The sequence below is a fragment of the Chenopodium quinoa genome, unplaced genomic scaffold, assembly GCF_001683475.1.
Source record: "Chenopodium quinoa cultivar QQ74 unplaced genomic scaffold, ASM168347v1, whole genome shotgun sequence".
NCBI classification, from domain to species: domain Eukaryota; kingdom Viridiplantae; phylum Streptophyta; class Magnoliopsida; order Caryophyllales; family Amaranthaceae; genus Chenopodium; species Chenopodium quinoa.
The window spans coordinates 2,171,485-2,183,059 of NW_018743977.1; the positions used below are offsets into that span (position 1 = coordinate 2,171,485).

The 11,575-nt window shown below is 33.6% G+C and overlaps 1 protein-coding gene across 6 annotated transcripts; it reads left to right on the forward strand.

Moving 5' to 3' along the window:
- Positions 1–297: 297 nt before the first annotated feature.
- Positions 298–10,323, forward strand: LOC110689754 (TBC1 domain family member 15-like). Of its 6 annotated transcripts, none has more exons than XM_021866549.1 (13): positions 298–607; positions 894–970; positions 1,534–1,635; positions 1,949–2,044; positions 2,417–2,520; positions 3,098–3,300; positions 4,694–4,816; positions 5,065–5,153; positions 7,820–7,925; positions 8,775–8,872; positions 9,477–9,722; positions 9,805–9,888; positions 9,979–10,323. In XM_021866549.1, the coding sequence occupies exons 3-13, from the start codon at positions 1,534–1,536 to the stop codon at positions 9,997–9,999; spliced, it is 1,272 nt and encodes a 423-aa protein (XP_021722241.1). In that variant the 5' UTR covers positions 298–607; positions 894–970; the 3' UTR covers positions 10,000–10,323. The 6 variants fall into 6 exon arrangements, with proteins under 6 accessions (XP_021722241.1, XP_021722242.1, XP_021722240.1 ...); XM_021866550.1 differs by having other exon boundaries at positions 298–541; XM_021866548.1 differs by lacking the exon at positions 894–970.
- Positions 10,324–11,575: the final 1,252 nt, after the last annotated feature.

The following is an 11,575-nucleotide window of genomic DNA, read 5'->3' on the forward strand; positions in this document are numbered from 1 at the left end:
TTAATTGAATTAATTTAAAATTATTAAAAATTTATAAACATAATTCAAGTATTTTTATAAGAATCACTTTCATGCTAAACTATAAAAAATCATGGGTATACCTTAGAAATTCAACAAACTCAAAGGCATAGCTCAAAAAAACTAATAAGTGACCTTTGAAGCCATGGCCCACACACGTTAGACCCCACCCTTACAAACAAACAAAATGGGGGTCTATTAAGTTTATTAATTAATAATCAATAATTTAATTTATAATCAATTTTGATTGTTGTTGATTATTGATAGTTCAAACTGAGGGAAGAAAACCGTTAACAGTACAAACAACAACCTTCTCATTTCATCTTCTTTCATCTTCCTCTTTCTCCTTTTCCCTCTCCCTCTCCATTTTCTCTCTCTTCGTGCCTTTTTTCAGATCATACAAAAACCCTATAATTTCCAGTATCCTTCAAATTTATATACTCAAATTCGAAGAAATTGAATTATTCATTGAATCGAGTCGAGGATTATGTCCATTTAATTGAAATCCAGCCTTACATTTAAGGTTTCAATTCATTTTCTCTCTCCTCCCCCTTTTCAATTAAAACCATAATTAATGACATGTTTTGAGGTAAGATAATTTTGTAATTTTTTTCCAAAATTTGTGATTTGATCTGCTGTTTTTTTTTTTATTTTTTTTTTTGGGAATTAATCTTAGTTATTTTGAATTTATATATATTCTTTTATTTTTTATTTTGTGGATTATGAATTATGAAGTTAGGGTTCATAATGTAAACAGTATGTATGTGTTCTTGTGTATAAAGGTTATTATTGTTTGGTTCGTTTGTTGTGTGGTAAATATTATTATCTTGGGTTTGAATTTGAATTGTTCCGTTTATTTGAATTGATTTTTCAAGCTATAGAGTTGATTACTTGTTGCTGGAGCAGTAAGGATCCTTGACTTTAACTCCCAGAAGTTCCTATTCAGTATTCAGTAAGTATGGTGTCGACATTGGTCCATTACCTCGATTTTGACATTGAAATCAATTATCTTAATTTAATTGCCCTCGAATTTACCTGAACATCCGGAGGCAGGAGGAATTTGATGTGTAACAGTGCAAGTGGGGATTATAATAGACCAGTAGTGTACACATTCGGAGGCAGGAGGATATTTTGGTATAAGGGTTCATGTGTGATCACTTTAATGAATGTCTTAATTAGGCCGTCCTTGGATTAGCCTGCACAATCAAATATATAAGCTAGCGGTCGTTGCCTTTGGAAGCAAATACTCACTTGCTCGTATGTGCTCTATAATCTTAGATTTTTGGTCATGGAGAAGAACTGAGCTGCTTAAAATATAGAAAATTGAACTATTTAAGACATAGAGAAAGGATTTTGATGATGTTAATAAAATGGTCTACAAGTTTAAGTGATGCTAGATAGCACTTTGGTTATTACGGTGTATTAGTTAAAGATTTTTTATCTTTTACTTTTGTTGGTTTGCTTGAATCTCTTATATATGAATTTGAAGTTTGGATGCTTTTGGTACTGATACAGATGATGTTTTTGAAAAGAACTACTCAAGCTGAGTTGGATGCATTTTATCCGGTTAGACCAGAGTGCCAAGAAAGTGTCCCGAAGCCCCGATTCAAATTGAGGGTGAGAACATTGCTTTTTCGTCTTGTTTAGTGAGGGGGATTTTCATCTTTTGGTATATGAAAGCCATTATTGTGTTTATCTAGTACTTTTCCCGTCAACATTAAGGCTAGAATTTTCTGTCCCTTGCTATTCAGAAGTATCATCACCTTGATTCATTATCCTTTATGCTCATAATTGTTGCAAACTTGGGGTGGAAAGTTTAAAGCTATCAGTTTTATGGTTGAAAAAAAACTGCATTAAGATTTATCTGTTTTTTCCTGTGTCAGACCGATTTTTTCCATCTGATGATTTGTTTTGTTATGTATTTCTGCAGACAGGAAAAACTCTTAGTGCAAGGAGGTGGCATTCTTCATTCTCTGAAGAGGGTCAGCTGGACATTGCAAAAGTATTAAGACGGATTCAACGTGGGGTAAATTCTTGATGTGGTGTCATTATTGTTTTTTCTACTTGAGTCCAGCTTCTTTTGTTAGCTAGCACAGGGATTTTATTTCATTTTTTTCTTATGCGTGTATCTTACTTTAGCAAGTGGAATTTTGTCTGAAAGCTTATGAGATCACTCTAGTTATTTTCTTGCCTTTCACTTCATTGATGTTATTGGTGATGATGCAAAAAAAAAACAGATTGTTTTTGTTGATTACTGAGTTGATCATTGTGCTATGTGAATGCTACTGAGTACTGACGCTATGTTGTTTTTCTTTTCAAATTGTGTAGCAGATAATTGGTCCATATCTCTTATTAAAATTAATTCTGTTTATTTTCTTTAAACTTTTATTTGTGCTAGGGTGTCCACCCTTCTATCCGAGGTGCTGTCTGGGAGTTTTTGCTGGGCTGTTATGGTCCAAATAGTACTTTTGATGACAGAAGTCTAATCAGGCAACGCCGCAGGTAGTGGTAACTTGCAATTGCGGTTACTCACTTTTATTTATTTATATATGTATTATTTATCTATTTATTTGTGCATGTGTGACCATTGAATTATATGAACGAACTTAAGTTGCATGTGACTTCTGAATTATAGTTCTTAGTCCCTAGTATCTATCGCCCAATACACCCTGTTTTTCCAAAATATTGTTTGCTAATAGCTGATTAGCTGCAACATGGTAATCAGTGATGGGCTTACCAAAAGCTTGATCATGGACTCAATTATTTTTAGATAACAACTTTTATATCTGCATTGTGTGCAATGTGCATAAAAATGATTTTTTATTTTATTTTATTTTATTTTTTTTCAGAAAAACCTGTTTCTAAATTCATTTGGCTAGTGGCTGATAATCTAGTATATGTTCTCTTGGAATCTTAACAGCAGTTGCATATTGTTTAACATGCTGCTAAAGCTTTTTTTTAGGATGAATTACGTGCTTTCTGTTTGTTATCATGTAATGGTTGTATGCGGATCCAATTATTCGTGAAAATATGTTTGTGTACGTGAGTTGACAGTATCTGCTATATTATATGCACTTAGAGAGCAATATGATGAATGGAAAGCAGAGTGCAAGAAGATGGTGCCTGTTATTGGTAGTGGAAAGTTTCTCACAACACCTATCGTAACTGATGATGGGCAACCAATCGAAGGTGCCCCCGGCGCACAAGGTGATCAACAACTGAATAACGATCCTGCTTTTGAGAAGAAAGTGATACAATGGAAGCAAGTTTTGCCTCAAATTGGTATGCCAAAATTGGTACATAAAGCTGCTTTTTTTAGATTTGATACCTCTTCCAACCCTCAGCAAATTCATAATTATCTGTCTGTATGTCATGTTTGTTCTCTTGTTCATTTTGCCATTGTTTTTAGTATTATTGTTGATATATAGCGTGTGAGAACCTCAGTGCTTGTAGTGAACTCTTCTTTAGGGAGAGGTAAGGGGGTTAAAGGCAAGCCTTAGTATCGCAAGTGCAAAATTAATTTATGTAGTGTCGCTGTTTCAAAGGCAACAACCATACTAGTAACGTAAATTTTATTCAGAGATAGTGAGTAGTTATCTTCCTAATTACTCTAATATACATTGATATTATGTAAATTGTCCCTGGAGTATAATTGGACTAACGTATTACATTCAAAGATTGTTGATGGGATGTTTGGAAGTAAAAGAAATTGTATACCTCTGGGAGAGCAACATTAAAAACATTAATATTATCTCCTTTTTAAATTGATGGTTTTGGTATGAGCTTGATAGCTATAGGCTCTTACATGATTTTGACTGGTTTGCTTGGGTAGGGAAGACGGAAGTTAAGGGAGCATATCTTTTATAGGGGAATGAATTGAGCCCAATCCATTCATAATCCTTACTTGAACAGTCTCCGCTGGGCCTCCTTGCTTTCCCCCATTTTTTTCCCCTCAAACTTATATAAAGTGAGCCTCTATTTCCAAAAACTAATTTTGTTTCTAAATAAGCTTAAAGAAGGCACATGAGCAGCATAAAGATAGATAAAATTATTCAAAGCAGCATGTTAAACACACTTTTCAAGAGAATGACCTGTAAAGTTCATTTTTTCTTCTGTACAACAGCTAGCTGTTTGTTAGACAAATCCAGTGGAGACCTTACTTGAGTTTGCTTTTTGTATATATGAGTAAAAACAAACCTATAATTATCCAATGTTGATCCCTATGGATTAAGGTAATTTGGGTTTTATAGAAGAAAATCTGTAGAGTTTATATACTCTATGTTGCTAGTGTGATTTGCCTCAGATCTCATCATAAGTTGGGCATAAATTGACCTTTATCAAAATGCTGCTTTCATCTGAGAATATGTAGATTAGCAAGTCTATTGCTTAAAGGTCAATTGTGAAAACCTGTGTTTATAATCTATTTTATTTTTCATTGCACTTAAAATATAAGTTTTGGCCAGAAGCTTTACAATTGATATACTGAACCCATGTAAGTTCTTAAAGTGGGGACCGAAATTTATTAGCCTTAAATTTGAGATAAACTGAACTTCTTTGATTGAAAAAAGCTTATGTGAAATGGTTCAAACTGTTTTAGCTCTATTCGATAGCTTAGTTGTTTTTAAGCCAGGATATTATGGTATCTGCTTGTTGATCATTACTGTAATTGTTGCAGGTTTGGATGTAGTACGGACAGATCAGCCACTTGTGTTTTATCAGAATGAACGTAATCAGGCAAAACTCTGGAATATTCTCTCTATATATGCTTGGGAGGACAGTGACATTAGTTATGTTCAAGGTACAAACTCTGATTTTCAATCTCTTTTCATGATGCCTAAGAATGGATACCCTTATTATTAAAAAATTTCTCTCCATTAACTTGATCTATAGATTTGCATGAGACACTTATTTGTCCAACCAGTCTAGTCATTGACAAAGGTCAATAACCCTCCCTGCCCCTGCATTTATAAAGTTAATTATACTTGTTTAACTTGATGTAGTACTGTATAAGATTTGCTACAGTGAATTACTTTGACTTGTGTGCAGGGATGAATGATATTTGTTCTCCAATGGTAGTACTTCTTGAAAATGAAGCAGATGCCTACTGGTGCTTTGAGCGTGCTATGCGTAGATTGGTAAGAATGCTGTCTGTGTTTACTAACTTGTCATTTGTCAAATTGTAGATGATGTAATCTAGAGTTACAGCTTTTTGCTTCAAAGTTTCTAGCGTTAAACTGTTGTAATGGCAGACTGGTTGCATAATATACTCCCATAATTGTATTTTAATTTTACCTATTTAAAAAGAACATGCATCTTAACACAAAATCTGTTTGACTTCTCACCAACTTGTTAGCAGTTAAGGAACAATCATTTTGTTTTATTTTGCTTTTAGCTCTTGATTTTTAATGATTTTCAATTAAGATGAAGTTATGAAATGTTAGCAGTTAAGCTACAATCCATTTTACTTCTTATAAAGTTGTTACTTGTTAGCTAGTAAGCATTGTCACGTTCATAAGTTGATTGTGGCGGAGATGCATGTGTTATGTTGGATTTGTGGCCATACAAGAAAGGAATGGTTGAGGAATGAGATAATTAGGGAGAAAGTAGGAGTTACTTGAGAACAAGATGAGGGAGAATTGCTTATGGTGGTTCGGCCTTGTAAGATAGAGATCGAGTGAAGCTTTGGTAAGGAGGCTTGACAAGTGGCAAAGTGAAGGAATCATGAGGGGTAAGAGAAGACCGAGGAAAACTTGGTTGAGGGTGATTGAGAGTGATATGAGTCTTTTGGGGAACGAGGAAAATATGGTGTTGGATAAGGTGAGTAGAGGAAGAAAATTTACGAATTTGGTTGGGTTCTTGTAATGTTATAAGATAAACCACATCTGGGTTACCCTATTTCAGTCGGAAGTCAAATCCATGGTTTAATGAGAATTTGTAAAAGGTGGTGCATGAATATGATTTGTTGCTTTAATGGAAATAAATAATAAACTAAATGTCCAGCATCTGCGGTGCTTGTTTCAGGCTCCCTCTTTTTTTTATGCTTCTCTTTATTACACTTTTTCAGCTCTCTCTCTTCCAAATTCTGAAAGTTTTATCTTTGTACATCCCTCAACATTCCTCAACTATTTGTCTACAAGCAGTGCACTTTAACCCAGCAACCTTACTTTGGTGCAGGCACTGCCTTTATATTATTTTTCCACATTTCCAGACCTAGCTTGTTTTCTGGTAATGCGACATCAGTGAAGCTACTGCCTTCTCCATATTTGTAGTCCACTTGCATAATGTTTTGTGTCTTTTTGAAATTCTGATCATCATTTCCTCACTGGATAGATTTACTGCGATGCTGTCATTTTTGTAAGTAATGGAGCAAGTGAACTTTTTAGTATCTTTTATGTTCGTACACAATTATGGCATTGGAAAACAAGCTCCAATATGGTCTGGTGGACCTTGGGTTAAGTCAGGGAGAGATGTAGAAATGCAACTATGCAAATTGTTGCTTGCATATTTTGCAGTAAATGTGTGAAGATGGACTTGATGCACTATCTGATCTGATTTGGTGCTGGACTTGTTTTCCTTTTCTGAACGCAGAGCCAAGTGCATGGTTTGTGTTGGTTGACGTGCTAAATTTTGTTCCTACTTAGGGCCTCAGCTATTGGTAGTAGTTTTTCTGGGCTTTATTCTGTATCGGTTTGCTAATTTACTTGAGCAATGATGAGAATTAAGCTAGAAGAAAATAAGGAGACAAAAGTGGATTCACTGTGAAAGGTTCTGGCTAATATTTTTTACCCAGTTCCTGAAATCTTGTTTAGGATTCTTTTCATCATATACTATAAAAAATTCGTCAAGGTTTTTTTTTTTTTTTTTTTTTTTTTTTTTTAACCAAATAATGCTGCAACATGATTTTGTTTTGGTAGTTTTTTTTTTTTTTTAAAAAAAATATTTTTAATAACTACTGTATGTTATTATAAACTCAGGACCCCTAGGCAGTAGAACATAAATTTAGTCTGTTTCTTGGTATCATACTGGGTATTTCTTTCTAAAATACAGTGACTCTTATCCTGCACAGCATGCTAAAAATTCATATTCACGAGTCTTTTAGATAAATTTGTCAATTTCTTTACTTTTTGTGAGAGACTGGGAGCTAGTAGCTTATGTAAAAAACGCCTTAATTAACATTTTAGGCTTTAATACCTTGGAGTGAAGAAACCAAAAAACTTGACTGAATTTTATTTGGGCCTAATCATTAAGTTATCCTTTATCAGTTTTAACAGTACTCAATTGCTCTATCATCTCTGTTCATGTGTGTCCGTGAATAATGTTGGGAATATTTTCATTCTCAAAGATGGTACCAGAAATTTATCTGGATTCCTGAATAATATTAGTGTAAATAAATATAGTTTCTAATGTAGTTGGATGGAAGAAATTGAAATCCTAATTGTATTTGACTCTGGCTAATACTCCCTCCGTCCCATAATACATGAGACGTTGGACTGTTTTTCACTATTCATGCATTAGGTTTGACCATAATTTTTTACTAACATAATAAAAATATATTTTATCATAAAATATGTTGTTAGATATGTTTTAATATAAAGTTTCATAATATAATTTTTAAAATAATTTTCATTAATACTTAATTATATAAAAATAAAGTCAAACTAGTGCATTGGCATGTGTGCATGTTTGACTGTGTCATGTATTATGGGACAGAGGGAGTAATCAAGATATTCTTACTCAATCTTAAGCTGACAGCCTGACACCATTGCTGTTTTGGTTCTGTTAATGCACGTACTTGGAAAAGAGGGATAATTTCAAGACAACTTCAACTTCGATTGGAGTACAAACTCGACTGAGTTCACTTTCAGCAATAATCAAAGTTATTGATCCAAAGCTGCACCAACACCTTGGTATGTTGGCTCTGTTATCCTTGATGTCGTTCATTTAGTCCATGACAGTCTGTGTTTAATCTGCAGTTCATGATATTTATTTTGGTCAAAATGAAAATCTGTTGGACAGAGCTAGCTCAAGATGAGGCTCGTTACCATTTTCATTTCCTTGTACCCTTACCCCCTTCCCTTCCCCCCCAAAAATATAATAATAATAAAAAAAATTATGTCCATTGATTACACTAATAGCTTCTTCTTTAGTTGCTCCACTCTAACTTTCTTGTTTGCCAATGCACAAATTTGATCATCAATATCTTTAACTAATTATTTATTATTAAAGATATAAGTTGATATTTTGAATATATACACTGTGAACAAAAATCCTTTTTTTTTTTTTTTTTTTTTTTAAGTTTAGAAAAACGGAGGAAGTAGAAAGCTTAGAAGCCTGCGCTTTTAAGTTTTAACAGACTAGTTTTTAGCTTGGTGAAGTTTGATGCATCTGCATCTGAACAAGATATCATGTGGTGGAGCCGTGGAGGTTTCTACTTTCTGAGAGTTCATACTTCACAAATTCACAGTTCTGTTCATAAAAAGAGGAATGTTATGTAGTGATTCATTTTGGAATTAGATAGAATGTAATATAAAAAGAAGAAATTTTCTTAGAGTATGAGATAGTTTTGTTGGAGATTTTGAGAAGAATAATAAAATGCATGGGAGCAACAATTTATGAAGATTTGAGATTCACAATTCCACTTTTGATTTTTGTGTGTGCAAGAATAATCAAAAGCATAACAAAATTTGAAATTTAAATGTTAAATACTTTTGGTTTGATCTAATACTGTTGGTTTTACTACTGCTACATTTTTGCAGAGGAATTAGATGGGGGTGAGTATTTGTTTGCATTTCGTATGCTGATGGTGCTTTTCAGAAGAGAGTTCTCATTTATGGATGCTTTGTATCTTTGGGAGGTAAGAGGATTTATACATTTTAATTGCCTCATAGCTATCTTAACTCTGAGGTTGCCAACTAAAGTAATGACTAATGAGCTTTGTTAGATAAAGATGACCTTGGTTTTAAAAGTTGTGTGTGAGGCGCATTGAGGGATTTTTTTTTTAGTCTCAACCAGTCCACTATGATAAGACAAGAGTTGCACCCAAGGAGCATGAGGCGCTCCTCTCTTTTCATTCGTTTCCTCCTTCATTGGTCTCTCTCTCTTTTCTCTCTCAAAGCTCCTTAAAAGTACCTATTTTGTTAAAAATTTCGAGGGCATATGAAACAAAAATAATTTATAAGCATTTCAAAAAAAAAAAAAAAAAAAGTGCCTCATGTGTGATACATGCACCTTTATATCGTGTCTTACACCTCTACAACTCATTGTGTTTGAGCCTTGGAATGCATCACCTTTAAAACCAAGAAGATGGCAATATGGAATGCATTTCATGCTAGCAAATGACTGGTTAATGACAAGGATTTGTACACCTTGATGCTTGCATGCCCTATCTACAATGGCATTTTTGTTTACATTTTTTTTCACTGGATGAAGCTTAACTTAGTAATGAAGATTGGTTACAGCTGATGTGGGCCATGGAGTACAACCCAAATACTTTCTTGTTATATGAAACCAGTGCTGCGGCGGAAACCACAGCTAATGTAAGTGAGAAACTGCTGAAGCAATATGGGAAATATGAGAGGAACAATGTCAGAACTGGGTTCATGGATTATCAGAGTGGATTAGCTGTGTTTCTTGCTGCAAGCATCCTTGAGAACAAGCACAAGCGAATCTTGAAAGAAGCAAAGGGTCTTGATGATGTCGTTGAGGTTTCTCTCACACTATGTCCTTTTCCTTTTTCATACCTACTGCTACATATGTGCGTGTTAAGAGTTTTTGTTGTTTCTACAGATTCTAGGGGATGTAACAGGGAATATAGATGCAAAAAAAGCATGTAAAGAGGCATTGAACATCCAGAAAAAGTTTTTTAAAAAGGTGAGCTTCATTCATATGATCGTATCTAACTCATAATTCGTTATTTTAACAATCAATTTCATCAGAAAGTCTCTTTCCTAACTCGTGCAGGCGCAGCTGCAAACACAATAGGATCTTATTGTACCTTCATTTTGAACCCAAGATATTGATACTTTGTGAACTATATATCCAATCATTTTAGACCTTGTAAAAAGTTTTCAACATTGTGTTTGGATTAAACAAAAGCCCGAACGCAAAAAAAAAAAGAAGAAGAATTTCCGGTCTGATTATTGTCTGTAACATTTTTGCCCTGCTCTTTTGTCTGTGGGGGGGTTTGAGACAGGCTAAATGTAGCCTTATGTTTTATTCTTTTGTTGTGAGGCATGTTGTAAGTTGTAGCAAACCCATGATTTTTTGTAATGTCAGGACATTAAAGGAAAAGAAATTTTTTGATGATAATGGTCTTTCTTTCTGTTGATTTCTTGATAAATTCCATATTTCTTTTGATTTTCAGTTCCTTATGGACTTATGATATATTGTACAGACATTGCTAGTAAGTTGGGTTATTTTTGTTTTCAAATTAAATTCTCTTTGAAAATAGTAATCCAAAACTAATGACCAATGGTATGAGTAATGATTAACATATCTTTTGAGCTTTTCTATGGTAAATTTATAACGATGCAAAAAGACATTAACATTTGTTACCTTTTCTATGGGAGGGTGAAAGAAAGCATGTTGGGATTTAGAGCATCAATAGTGGATTAGTGAGGAGTATCTTAGATGGAGATTCTTAATTTCCCTTCTATTCCAAACATATTCATCATATTCCTTGCAAACATTGATTCTACTAGCTCATCATTAGTGGGAACATATTCATCATATTCCTTGCAAACATTGATTCTTTCTTTTTAGTACTTTCAAATAAACTCATCATAGAAGCGATTTGTTTTATCCCCAACGACTCAAGCTATTTCTGTAAGCTTCAATTGTTAGAAGCCTCTTATTTTCATAATCATTCATCTGTTTTTACAATAACAATAAAAGTCATAGTTAGACAATAAATACTGAGTTGCAAAATTGTAAACCACATTGATTGCCTAAGAAAATCAAGTACAAGCCACTACAATGCTATAGCACAGGTGCTGCAAGCTACTGGGTGGTGCCAACTACAATGCTATAGCACAATGTTGTGAGCTACTGCAAAGCTATTGTTAATCAATCGAGGCCATTTATCAATAACTACTCACATAAACAAAGGCATTTTGACATATAATTATTCAAAAATAATCATTAACACACATGCAAAATGCTAGAAAGAAGCAAACATAATTAATGAAATAGTTCAATGCCTTAATCATATGTATCCGTACATGCAATTCATATTCAAAAAATAAAAGAAAAAAAAAACAAAAAAAAAAAAACACAAAAAATAGATCAAGCAAGATTAATATCATCATCATCGCTCTCTTGGTTACTATCGATCATAATAAAGTTTTTCACACTATCGATCATAATAAAGTTTTTCTTAAGCTAAAAAAATACATAAAAAAGATACTAAGTATATCTAATCTTCAGTAATTCAGATCTAGCACTGGCCCCTGCAAATGGGTTGTGTTGATCTCCATCTATAGTGGCCTCTTCTATCTTAATTATTGCACTTGATACCACCCTTAGCTTGGGAGCCGGTTGAGAATCAAATTTGAGTACA